The sequence below is a fragment of the Bubalus kerabau genome, chromosome 22 (genome assembly GCF_029407905.1).
Source record: "Bubalus kerabau isolate K-KA32 ecotype Philippines breed swamp buffalo chromosome 22, PCC_UOA_SB_1v2, whole genome shotgun sequence".
Taxonomy (NCBI): domain Eukaryota; kingdom Metazoa; phylum Chordata; class Mammalia; order Artiodactyla; family Bovidae; genus Bubalus; species Bubalus kerabau.
Genome location: NC_073645.1, coordinates 12,609,616 through 12,623,074, shown reverse-complemented (window position 1 = coordinate 12,623,074; position 13,459 = coordinate 12,609,616). Strand labels below are relative to the sequence as shown.

The 13,459-nt window shown below is 40.2% G+C and overlaps 1 protein-coding gene across 1 annotated transcript in view; it reads left to right on the top strand.

The window, feature by feature from the left end:
* RNLS (renalase, FAD dependent amine oxidase) overlaps nucleotides 1–13,459 on the top strand; it is a 288,661-nt gene that overhangs the window by 247,666 nt on the left and 27,536 nt on the right. Inside the window, exon 6 of the mRNA XM_055559957.1 lies at nucleotides 12,736–12,911. Coding sequence (XP_055415932.1) covers nucleotides 12,736–12,911 — 176 coding nt within the window. The remainder of the gene's footprint in view (nucleotides 1–12,735; nucleotides 12,912–13,459) is intronic.

Here is a 13,459-nt window from a genome sequence, read left to right as displayed (position 1 = left end):
TGCAAGTTCAATCCCTGGGTCGGGAAGATCCCCTGGAAAAGGGCCTGGCAACCAGTATTCTTGCCTGGAGAATCCCATGGGCAGAGGAGCCAGGCAGTCCACAGTCCATGGGGTCACAAAGAGTCAGACTACAACAAAGGATTTAGAATATTACATGGGGCTTCCCCAGTGGCTCAGCGGTAAAGAATCTGCTTGTGATGCGGTATCCACAGGAGATGCAAGTTCAATCCCTGGGTCGGGAAGATCCCCTGGAAAAGGGCCTGGCAACCAGTATTCTTGCCTGGAGAATCCCATGGGCAGAGGAGCCAGGCAGTCCACAGTCCATGGGGTCACAAAGAGTCAGACAAGACTGAAGCGACTTAGTATGTAGTAGTATAAGCTTAGTTGATAAAGCAACAGCAGGGTTTGGGAGGAATGACTCTAATTCTGAAAGTTCCACTGTAGGTAAAATGCTATCAAACAGCCTTGCATGCTACAGAGAAATTATTCATGAAAGGAAGAGTCAATTGATGTGGCAAACTTTATTGTTGTCTAATTTTAAGAAATTACCACAGCCACCTCAACCTTCAACAACCACCACCCTCATCAGTCAGCAGCCATCAACATCAAGGCAAGACCCTCCACCAGCAAAAAGTTTACAGCGTTTGAAGACTTAGGTGATGGTTAGCAATTTTTAGTAATGTGGTAGTTTTTAAAAATTAAGATATGTACATTGTTTTAGACATAATGCTATTGTATACTTAATAGACCACAATATGAGAAATACAATTTTTATATGCACTAGGAGAATGAAAAATTCATGTGACTTGCTTTATTTTGATATTTGCTTTATTGTGGTAGCCTGGAACCAAACCCACAATGACGCTGATCTGGGTCTGTATAGTTTGCCTCATGGCTGCTCTAGTGAGATCTGTCTCACACTTCCACCACTGCCGCCACCAGCCCATCACTGAGAACCCCGGGGATGAAAGAACCTTGGAAATATAGTTCTCTTACCATCACTCACATGACAAATGATATTCATACTCACAGCATACATCATGAAGATAGCTCAAGTTATTGTGAATCTCAAGAGGCGTAGCATTCTCACACTCAGATCACATATATCGAAATACATATACTCAACAGTCATGTTATTTTCAGAATGAACTTGAATCCAACTTAATATATCTTTAGAAAGCAAAGGATTCTCAATCCTGGTTAGAGTTAACAATTTAACTCTTGTTAGTTGCACATGATTTTCCACAGAGCTGTGACATTTTTGAATTATTTATCTGTTTCCATGTGTGAATTGAGTATCTGTGGTATGTCAAGAACTGTTCTAGTTGGTAGCAGAGCTGAATCCAGACCAAAGAATTCTTAAACCATGTAGTATGTTTTCTTACCATACTATAAAATAGTTTGCTGCATTTAAACTCAAAAGTGGGATGGAAATTAAAACCCTAAAATCTAGGGCAAACTCAAAGCTCAGATAAAGGAAAGTATTTTCATCATGTTGGTCCTGTGCATTCTTAGTTTTAGTCTCTTCTTTGAGGGCCAGGGATTTCTGCCTTAGTGACAGCATGGAGTGATTAGGGAAAGAATGAGCTTTACTTTTCAAATTGTCACCAATATCTGGGCCTCCATTTTATAGTCATGGAAAATTAAAGTTGAAAGGAATCTGAAGATAACAAACTTTTCTAACCCCTTTACTTCACATATAAAGAAACTGAGGCACAGAAGGAGGATTTCGTTTTTGTTTTTCATAATTATTAAGTTTTCTAAAGAAACTGGTAAAATCTAACCTTTTTTTATATATTGGAGATATCAAGTAAGATTAAGGGCAGACAAGAGGAGAAGAGAAGAAAGAAATGACATGCATTTGTCAGAACAGGCATACCTATGCCAGGCTTTGTACTAGATATTTCATATGTTTAGGTTAGTTTAGGTTACAAATGGAGAAGGCAATGGCACCCCACTCCAGTACTCTTGCCTGGAAAATCCCATGGACGGACGAGCCTGGGAGGCTGCAGTCCATGAGGTCGTTACGAGTCGGACACGACTGAGCGACTTCTCTTTCACTTTTCACTTTCATGCATTGGAGAAGGAAATGGCAACCCACTCCAGTGTTCTTGCCTGGAGAATCCCAGGGACTGGGGAGCCTGGTGGGCTTCTGTCTCTGGGGTCGCACAGAGGCGGACATGACTGAAGCGACTTAGCAGCAGCAGCAGCAGGTTACAAATAAGGCTTCCCAGGTGGCTCAGTGGTAAAGAATCTGCCTGCTAAGCAGGAGACACAGTTTGATCCCTGGGTCAGAAAGATCCCCTGGAGAAGGAAAGGGCAACCCACTCCAGTACTCTTGCCAGGATAATCCCATGGACAGAGGAGCCTGGCGGGCTGCAGTCCATGGGGTTGCAAAAGAGTTGGACACAACTTAGTGACTAAACAGCAACAGGTTACAAATAACATAAAACCTGATTTGGATGTCTCAACACCCCTCCCCCCTAGAAAAAAGAGGAGGAAGAATTTATTGGTATTGTTCTTGAAAATTCGAGGAGTAAAGCTTCAGGCGTGTCCAGATTGATCCATGAACATCATGAAGACTTAGTTTCTGTCCATTTCTTGACTCTGCCTTTTGCTGGATTGGATTTATTCGTAGTACCAATCATTTCAGTGCCAAGTTTTACAAAGAAAGAACCTATTTCCCCATAAGCTTAAAGCTAGTCTAGGAATTGAATCTCATTGACCTGATTGGCCTGCCTTGAGTTAATGCATTGCTAAACAAATCACTTAGTTAGGAAAGGATGAATTGATCAGTTACTCAGGTCACCTTAATCAGGGGTGAAAGTAGTGGGGAGGGTTGATCCTCTAAAACAAAATTTAGCTACTGTTGCCAGTGGACGCTGAACAGGTAACCTTTATAACTAGCTTGGAGGTCAATATAGTATGCCTTTTCTCTAAGGGGTACTGGGTTGTTTGAATCTATTAAGTAGATCACTAGGCAGAAGATCTTCACCACTTGTGAACTGGTTTGAGCCCCTTCATGAGACTCCAAACCAATTCAGTAGGAAAAGAAATATTAAAATGAATATCTGTAGGCAATGTATTTTCTTTCTGCCTATAACTAGGAGTTATAGTTAACTGTCCATCCCCCCAGGCTCAGCCCAGCCTGTCATCCCTCATCCTTTCCACCTCTCACCTTGTTTATTCTGAAACCTTATCCACTTTGAGGATTTGGTGCAACACCTTGATCTTTATACTACTCCATTCTCAGGACTCAAGGATGCGCCTCTAATCAGCAGAAAATTATCCCCAGTAATTCAACCCTGTCCCTGTTCCCATCCTCCTGACCCCATCCCACAGCCTCTGGCATTCAGTCCTCATAGGTATTGAGGAGATAGACAACATGTTTATTATTCAAGTAGTTTGGATTACTGGTGAATGTTATCATTTACTGCTCAACTGGCTGCAGATGGCAAACACACTTTCTGTGAACAGTTTTCCATTGTTTACTGGTAGATTATTTCCTGCATTTGTATACATTTATTTATACTGGAGCTATGGGGAAGAATCTTCTGAAATTGGAAGTATGAACTTTTGGGTAATGCTCATGTTATTTTCAATTCATCGTGTGGGATTTTACACACTTGCTTATATTTAACTAAATGCCTATCAGAATGGTATCGTATACAAAATTGTTTAGAGGATGTCCCTGTGTCTTTTTAAACATAAGAAATCCAAACATATGTAGCCTGGGATAACAAGGATTGCAAAGATACATGTGTAGTCATTTTAAAACTTTCCTTCCTAGTTTCTATTTAAAGTGGCAAATGCATACATTCCTAGATATATTAGTAGTCACAGGCCTTATAATAGGCAAGTCAAAGACTGAAAGAAGAGAAGAAACTAATAAGTCTTTTAGTTTTTTTTTTAAGCTAGTACTTCTAATTCAATAATGGAGAAGTCCCTCCTACAGATATAGTTGGAGGCAATGAGATTGCCCAGGACATGAGTGGGGCTCTTGTAAGTGAATTTTGGCTTCTGTAACATACACACACACACACATATATATACATATACATATACATCCAGTCCCATTACTTCATGGCAAATAGACGGGGAAACAACAGAAAACAGTGACAGACTTTATTTTCTTGGGCTCAAAAATCACTGCAGACAGGGACTGCAGCCATGAAATGAAAATGTGCTTGCTGCTTGGAAGGAAAGCTATGACAAACCTAGACAGCCTATTAAGAAGCAGAGATATTACTTTGCCGACAGAGGTCCGTATAGTCATGCTATGGTTTTTCCAGTAGTCATGTGTGGATGTCACAAGGCTTAACTGCGCAAAATTGATGTTTTTGAACTGTGGTGTTGGAGAAGACTCTTGGGAGTCCCTTGGATAGCCAGGAGATCAAACCAGTCAGTCCTAAAGGAAATCAATCCTGAATATTCACTGAAAGGACTGATGCTGAAGTTAAAGCTCCAATACTTTGGCCACCTGATGAGAAGAACCGACTCATTGGAAAAGACCCTTATGTTGGGAAAGATTGAAGGCAGGAGAAGGAGTTAACAGAAGACGAGGTGGTTGGATGGCATCACCGACTCAATGGACCTGAGTTTGAGCAAGCTCCTGGAGGTGGTGAAGGGCAGGGAAACCTGGTATGCTGCAGTCCACGGGGTTGCAAAGAGTCGGACACAACTGAAAGACTGAACTGTAACTGTTTGTATGTATGCATGCTAAGTCGCTTCAGTCATGTCTGAAGTCCTCTAGGTTCCTCTGTCCATGGGGATTCTCCAGGCAAGAATACTGGAATGGGTTGCCATTTCCTCCTCCAGGGGATCTTCCCAACCCAGGGATCAAACCTGCATCTCTTGCATCTCCTGCATTGGCAGGTGGGTTCTTTACCACTGGACCACCTGGGAGGCCCATATAGATACTGGTGGTACATACTTATATGTAAGAATTGTTTGAGATGCTTATTAGAAAGCAAATAAACCCTGCAGGTGGTCCCTCTGAATAGTGGGGTCTAGTTCCTGATTCTGAGCCAGCAGCAAGCAGACACACTGCTGAAGAAGTGGAAAGCCAAGTTGCAGAGGGTCAGATGCAGTTTGTGTTGGCTTTGCTAGGAAAATGAGGAAGAAAAGAGAGAACAGGCGCACCAGTATCTTCCTCACTGCCTCCCTTTCCCCTCCCCACTCTTCTTCCTGCCTTTTCCCCTATGCTTTCATCATCAAGAGTGAGTTACTTTTTTGTTGCTGGACTTACTAACGTGATTGGCTTACTCCCTGTTACATTTGCTGCTGGGCTCCAGAGCCATATGAAAGAGCTAAATTGTAAAAAGAACTCTCATGGCTAGAGGACAAGGATAGTTAAGCCAATTCCACATTGGGAGGGAGAGGGAAACTTACCACCAATGCCACTGATGGGGAAAGGAGGAAGGAGAACTGACCACTCACCCCTCAAACTGTGTGGCTCTCAACACCTGGTCCCTTTTCTCTCTATTTTCACACAGTCAAGACCATACCAGTTAGAGATAATGGCTCTTTAATTGTTTGGCCTAGGTGCCATCTCCCCACTAAGATGTAAGCTTCTGAGAGGCCACAATGGTACCAAATTGCACTAAGCACCCACATGCTCATTTGATTGAATCAGTAATTAAAGAAACATATTCGTTGATTTTTTTTGATCCTCTTGGTCTGCAGCTATAGTGTCTGCCACTCCTTAAGTTTCTTTAGTCTAGACTTCCCTGTCAGAGATAGGATCTGGAACTGGCCTTAGGGGGACCCAACTCCTGCCCCTTCCTTGATAGATATGGCTAACAGCAAAGTTTAACAGATGAAAACAGCCTCTGAAATATTTGCCTGTAAATAAGGATGTCTCCAGAGAAGGAAATGGCAACCCACTCCAGTATTCTTACCTGGAAAATCCCGTGGACGGAGGAGCCTGGTGGGCTGCAGTCCATGGGGTCGCTAAGAATCAGACACAACTGAGCGACTTCACTTTCACTTTTCACTTTCATGCATTGGAGAAGGAAATGGCAACCCACTCCAGTGTTCTTGCCTGGAGAATCCCAGGGACAGAGGAGCCTGGTGGGCTGCTGTCTATGGGGTCGCACAGAGTCGGACACGACTGAAGTGACTTAGCAGCAGCAGCAGCAGCAAGGATGTCTCAGTAAGCCTGAACTTGCTGTATGAATGAAGAGTGTAGTATATTCATGTAATTTTAGAAGAAAGTAGTCAGAAATCGTGACAAATTTGGGTCAGAATTGGGAGGGGAATATTCTAAGTTAAAACTATCCATATATCCAATTTTCTAGGACAATATAAAAACGCATTCTTCCTCCATTGCTCTGTTATATTTGTTGTCCTGTACTAAATATTTACTATATTTTAGGATTTTTTTTCCAGAGAGATCTGTTCTGATTCACTGGCTATTATAGTCAACCAGTACCAGGCTGATTTGATTGCTGTGTCTTTATAATACATTTAAATATATGGTAAAGTAAGTCTCCATTCAATGATTTTTTTTTCAAAAACATGTTTTAATATTCTCATTCCCTTATTTATTCTTTAGGATTATTTTAAATTCAAAAAAAACTTGTAGAATTAATTTACAATTTTGTTTCTTTACTAGTTACTGTTGGTATGTAGGGAAATCAATTTAATATCAAAAAATTTTTAATTAATTTGATGAATTTTATGTTGACTTACTATTTTAAAACTTGATTTTTTCCTTCTTCACTAATATTTATAAATCTTATTTTTATTTTTTATCTTAGTGCATTACACTAGTAATGTTAAATAGCATTGGTATTACTAAGTATCCTTGGTTTATGCTAATTTTACCATAAAAATCTGTATTATTTCATAGTAAAGTATGATATAGACCAACAGCTTAAGAAAGCTATTCTATCTCATTTTGAAAGAGTCAGTTTTTTCATGTTGTATATCTTTTCCATGGTTTGATATTAAAATGTTACTGGATGCCTTTTAAATACATATTGAGATTGTCATGTTTCTTTTCATTGTCCCTGTTTATATGAAAGAACATACCTGTTAACACTCGTAGAAGAATGATCTGTAGTTTGGTGTATGTTTATATATGTCGATGTGATGTATGTATCTGTAGTCAACATTATACTAGCTTGACAATTTTAAACTACTCACAAGTAAAACAGTTAGGTCCTAAAGTATTTTTTTGTTGTTGTTTTGAATATTTATTGATTGTGTTTTCAATTTCTTTTATACATTTTAGTTTATACTGATTTATTTTATAATGAGTTAATTTCAGTAACTTTTTTTCCAAGAAAAATTAGCCTGTTTCTTTTAGATTTGAAAGTTTTTTTAACATGGATGGGTATACTTTTATGGCTTTAAAGAACTTATTTGCTGTTTCCTATCTGGTAGAGGAAGACATTGGGGATGCTTGCCTATTTTTGAGTGGAGTGGAAAAAACAAAAAAAGAAATAGAATATCTCTTCTGAGATGCCAAGCCACATATCCACCCTCAGGCAGATTTGGTGCCAGAATTCATTCTGCTAGTATGTTCTAAAAACCCAGTTAAAGTAGCCATATGCAGTATTGCCTCCAAGGTACCTGGCATAAATGAAAGTAAATCTCTAAAGGAATAATCTTTAAACTTAGGCCTTAAAGAATTTCTAACCCCAACCCTAATGTATTTGATTTTAAGCTACAAATGCTGCTGCTGAGTCACTTCAGTTGTGTCCGACTCTTTGCATCCCTGTGGAAGCCTGCCAGGCTCCTCCATCCATGGAATTCTCCAGGCAAGAATACTGGAGTGAGCTGCTATGCCCTCCTCCAGTGGATCTTCCCAACCCAGGGATTGAACCCACATCTCTTAGGTCTCCTGCATTGGCAGGCAGGTTCTTTACCACTAGTACCACCTGGGAAGCCCTAAGCTACATGCAGTTAGATGTTATTTTCTGGATGCGATATGGCACCCTTTGTCTTTAACTAAACAGTATTTAGCCTGCTATCATCTGTTATTATGACTGATATGGCCATGGATCTGAGGTGGCAAAAATATTTATTTCAGCACAAATTTTGGTGTCTGTCTGGGGAATGGTGACTTCTGTAGCTTTTAATTGCAGGTATTTCATTCGCTGTGCTTAGTTGCTCAGTCGTGTCTGACTCTTTGCAACTCCATGGACTGTAAACTGCCAGGCTTCTCTCTCCATGGGGGTTCTCCAGGCAAGAATACTGGAGTAGGTTACTATGTCCTCCAGGGGTTCTTTCCAATCCAGGGATCAAACCCAGGTCTCCAACATTGCAGGTGGATTCTTTACCATCTAAGCCACCAGGAAAGCCCAAGAATACTAGAGTGGGTAGCCTATCCCTTCTCCAGGGGATCTTCCTGACCCAGGAATTGAACCTGCATTGCAGGTGGAATCTATACTATCTGAGAGGCTTGTCAATCTCAATGTTATATTAATAGTATGTGATGATGCTGCTGTTCTTACTAATATCAGCTTTCAGTGTCTCAACTCCCCACCCAAAAATGTAAACTAAAAGAAATGTAGTGTCCACTTCACACTCATTAGAGATGACTATTTAAAAAAAAATAAAATGCCAAGTGTTTGGCAAGGATGTGGAGAAATTAGAACCTTTGTGCATTGCTGGTAGGAATGAAAAAATGGTGCAGCCACTATGGAAAATGATATGGTGATTGAGCAATAACTTAAACATACAATTATCATATGAATCAGCATTTTCACTTCTGGGTGTATCCCCAAGAAGAAGTGAGAGCAGAGACTTAAACAGGTAAATTGTACACCCATGTTCCTAGCAGCATTACAATATCCAAAAGATGAAAGAATCAACAAATCTGGTATATACACACAATAGAATATTATGTGGTTTTAAAAAAGAAGAAAATTCTGACACCTGTTGCAACATGGATGAAGCTTGAAGACATCATGTTAAGTGAAGTAAGCCTTTTACAAAAGGACACATCATATAATTCCACTTATGTGAAGTACCTAGAGTGGTCAAATTCATAGGAAGAGAAATAGAATGGTGGTTGGACTTCCCCAATAGCTCAGTTGGTAAAGAATCTGCCTGCGATGCAGGAGACCCTGGTTTGATTCCTGGGTCGGGAAGATCCACTGGAGAAGGATAGGCTACTCACTCCAGTATTCTTGGGCTTGCCTTGTGGCTAAGCTAGTAAAGAATCTACCTGCAATGTGGGAGACCTGGGTTCAATCCCTGGGTTGGGAAGATCCCCTGAAAAGGAAAAGGCTACCCACTCCTGTATTCAAACTTGGAGAACTCCATGAACTGTATAGTCCATGGGGTCACAAAGAGTCAGACACTACTAAGCGACTTTCACTTGGCAGGGGCTGGGGCAAGTGGGGAGTGGGGAGTCAGGAATTAGTGTTTCCATGCCTATGGAGTTTCAATTTGGGAAGATAAAAAAGTTCCAGTGATCAATGGTGGTCATGTTTACAGAACAATGTAAATATACTTAATGCCAGAGAACTATACACTTAAGACAGGCTTAAAAGGTAAAATTTTTCTTATATACATTTTACCACAATAAAACAAAGCCAAAAAACTGCTGTGCCTATACGCAGGAATAATCCGCCACTGTTCCTAGGGTTTTAATATAAGAATTAGTCAATACTTTGAGAGAAGTCAACTCTGTTATCCTTTCTAAAGCTGTTTCCTTAGCACGTAAGAAGACTTTTATGTATCCAAACCATTTAATCCTCATGACAGCCTTATAAGGTAAGTAATATTACTCCCTTCTAATTGGTGGAAGAAAGTGGAGCCTAAGAGATTAAGTTGTCCAAGACCAAAGGATGCAAAGTCTGTTACTGAGTCCTCAGTGACCAAGGAATAATGGATTACACTGAATTTACGCTCTGAATCCTATTAACATATTTGTGGGTTTTTTATGATACTGGAGTTTTAGGCCTTGGTCACGTTTAAACTCTGGTTGGCTGTATTTTTGCACTTTAGCTTCTGAAAATACCCTTGAATTTAGGGAATGAGGGCCTCTTCCTTAAAAGTCATTGTCTGAGGTTGCAGGTATTCAAATTTTAATTGAAATTCTCCAAAATTTTTGTCTGAGTCCAATAAAAACAAGTAGTCAGGTTGTTCTCTCATTGTTATGCAAAAGCTGTTTCAGTTTTAGTCTTAAATTTCCTTTTTTATTGCTCTCCTTGGAGTGGGCGGCTAATGTAAATGGGAGAAGCCTGGCAATGCACCATCGCTACCCTTAACACTTTTATGAGCTCCCCGCTAGAACAAATGTCTGGGTCGGTGCAACCTCACACACGCAGCTCAAGTTCCTCTCCCTTTGAAGCCTGCCAACTCAGAACCTCAACTCTCTTGCTTCCGAATGCTGACCTGGTAGCTTTCTCTGTCTCTAGGAAGATTTGGTACCTCATGGAAGGCGGGTGTCACTGCCAGTCCCTTTCTGTGTATAAGCCTTCCTGAGTATAGTAAACTGAAACATAGGTAACCCCCCCGAGACAACATGCAATAGGTTTCTCACTGTTGGTTGTATCCAGTGAAAGGATTTTGAGATTTTGCACTCCTGTGTGGTATCAGTAAAGCTGACCCCAATAGGTTGAGCATTGCATGTTCAAAGAGAGGGTCCCCCTCTATCCTCTTTCAAGTTGTTCCAGCCGATGTGAGGTGAAACTGGACAATCTTCTTACCATTCATTGCATTTACAGCACAGATTCTGAAGTCAGCTCTCCCAGTCTGGTATATCTTGAAATGTTTGTAAGCATGCCACTTTATAGCGCTCACAGCATTTTGGGTCTCTCTTCCATTTTTCTGTAAAATTCATCAGCCAGAGTGTAATGGGAAAATGAAGTACTTTAACAACAACAACAAAAGAATAGCTCACATCTTCATTTGAGCAACATCAGGCGAACTTTCCCCTTGGATGTATCTAACTAATTACTTTTATTTCCATAACTTAGATTTATTAAGCACCTCTTCTGTACCAGAAACAGTGCTAAACACTTCACACACATTATGTCTTTTAATCCAGACCACAGAGCAGCGTAGTAGATACTACCTTATTCTCATTCTACACAGAGACACACGAAGTAAAGAGGCTGAGTGCATACAAAGCAAGAAATTGTCTTGTGTAAAGCAAGAAATGTGTCTCTGTGTAAAATTACTTTTTTTGTGAAATATTTTATAAACCTATCTTAAAGAGATTGTTATCTTTTATAACAACTCTAAAAAGAGCTTTATACTCCCAATTGAAAGACTTTTCAGAATCAGTCTTCCCAACCCCCATCAATAACTTATACATTTTAGTATTTTCTTCTTTCAACAGGGGGTGGGCACCAACTTTCATAGTATTATTTCATGTGTTTCATATCTATTTTGTTTTCTCTCAGCTTTTCTCTTCTGCATGATTTAAACAAATAATAAAAGCAGGAAATCCTGGTTAACATTCCTTCCAAGGTTGTATTCTCTGATGCCTCAGCCACTTTGTTTTCAGTGTCAAACTATTCGATTTCCTGTATTCTACTAAAGAGTGAAAGATGTGAAGCACTTATTGTTTGTCATTGTGAAAATATAGCAAAAAAAAAATTCAGTGGTAGACAAAAATGAGAAGTAGCTCTATGTTATGAATAAAGCAGACATTATTTTTAATGCTGCCTAAAAGATGAAGAACATTATGAAGTCAAGCTTGTTTTTAGAAAGAAGCTTAGATTTTTTAAAGACATTTTACTCTGGTATTTATATAATTTCAACAAGGCATTTTGCAATCCATTTAACATAAAATTAAGAAGATGAACATCTACTTTGCTCTCAGAATTTAAAGCGAATAAAGGTTATGTATGGGCTTCCCTGGTGCCTCAGGTCAATCAGGAAGATCCCCTGGAGAAGGGAATGGCAACAACCCACTCCAGTATTCTTGCCTGGTAAATCCCCTGGACAGAGGAGCCTGGTGGGCTACTGTCCAAGGGATTGCAAAGAGTCAGACACAACTGAGCAACTAACACTTTTTCAGACTCGATATAAGAAATGGTTCTGGGCTTCCCTGGTGGCTCAGTGGTAAATAATCCACCTGCTAGTGCAGAAGACACGGGTTCCATTCCTGATCTGGGTCGATCCCACATGCAGCGGAGCAACTAAGTCCTTGCCTGTGCTCTATAGCACAGGAGCTACAGCTACTGAAGTCCACGTACCCTAGAGCTCAGTGCTCTGCAACAGAAGAAACTGCCGCAATAGGAAGCCCGCACGCCGTAACTAGGGGGTAGTCCCAGCCCAAAGCACTAGAGGAAAACCTGTGCAGCAGCAAAGACCCAGCACAGCCAATAAATAAATAAGTAAAATTTTTAAAAAAAGAAAAAAGAAATGGTTCTTGCCCTGATGAGCTTGTGTTAGTGATGAGAAAGATACAAGTAAATTTAATTACACCCAAGGAAGTATGTATTTGGTCCTTTTGCTTTCCTTCAGGTTCTTTAACAAGACCTGAAAATTTATTCTCTAAAGTACGTCTTGAAACCAACACAACATTGTGAAGCAATTATCCTCCAATTAAAAAAAAATAAAATACGCCTTGAATCTGTCCTTCTCTTCAGTAAAACCTGATTTGGAGTTTCAGAACTAGCCTAATTTTATGCTTCAAAGTTTAGATTCTGTTTTCCTTTCATTTATTGTCTGATTATTGTGATCAATTCTTAAATCTGGATTGAGAGGCTGAGAGACACTTCCATATTACCCACTTCAAGATACATCTTTGTGTTCCTCTTCTAGAGTCATCAGAAATCGGACCTTCCCTTGTGATTCACACCACTGTCCCATTTGGAGTTACACATTTGGAACACAGCATTGAGGATGTGCAGGAGTTAATCTTCCAGCAGCTGGAAAACATTTTGCCTGGTTTGCCTCAGCCAGTAGCTACCAGATGCCAGAAATGGAGACATTCACAGGTAATCAGAGAACCCAGTGGTATGAGCACAGTTTTCTTAATCAGATCTGACTTTACTTTTTCTCATCTTTTGCCACTCTCTAGTACTCTTGCCTGGAAAATCCCATGGATGGAGGAGCCTGGTAGGCTGCAGTCCATGGGGTCATGAAGAGTGGGATACGACTGAGCGACTTCACTTTCACTTTTCACTTTCATGCATTGGAGAAGGAAATGGGAACGCATTCCAGCATTCTTGCCTGGAGAATCCCAGGGACGGGGGAGCCTGGTGGGCTGCCATCTATGGGGTCGCACAGAGTCGGACACGACTGAAGCAGCAGCAGCAGCAGTAAAAGAAATTAACGTGATCTTGGGAGCAAATATGCATTTTCCTAATAGAGAAGTTTACATGCAAGCTTTTATTATCCTGTTATTTCTCAGTAAGAGATATATATAATTTTCCCCAATGTTATGTTCAAATTCTAGCATCTAGACTTATATAACCTGAAAATCTGGGGTTTCTTATGCAGGCAAGGCAGGTTATATATCAAAATGCAGCTGTTTCTCTGAGGT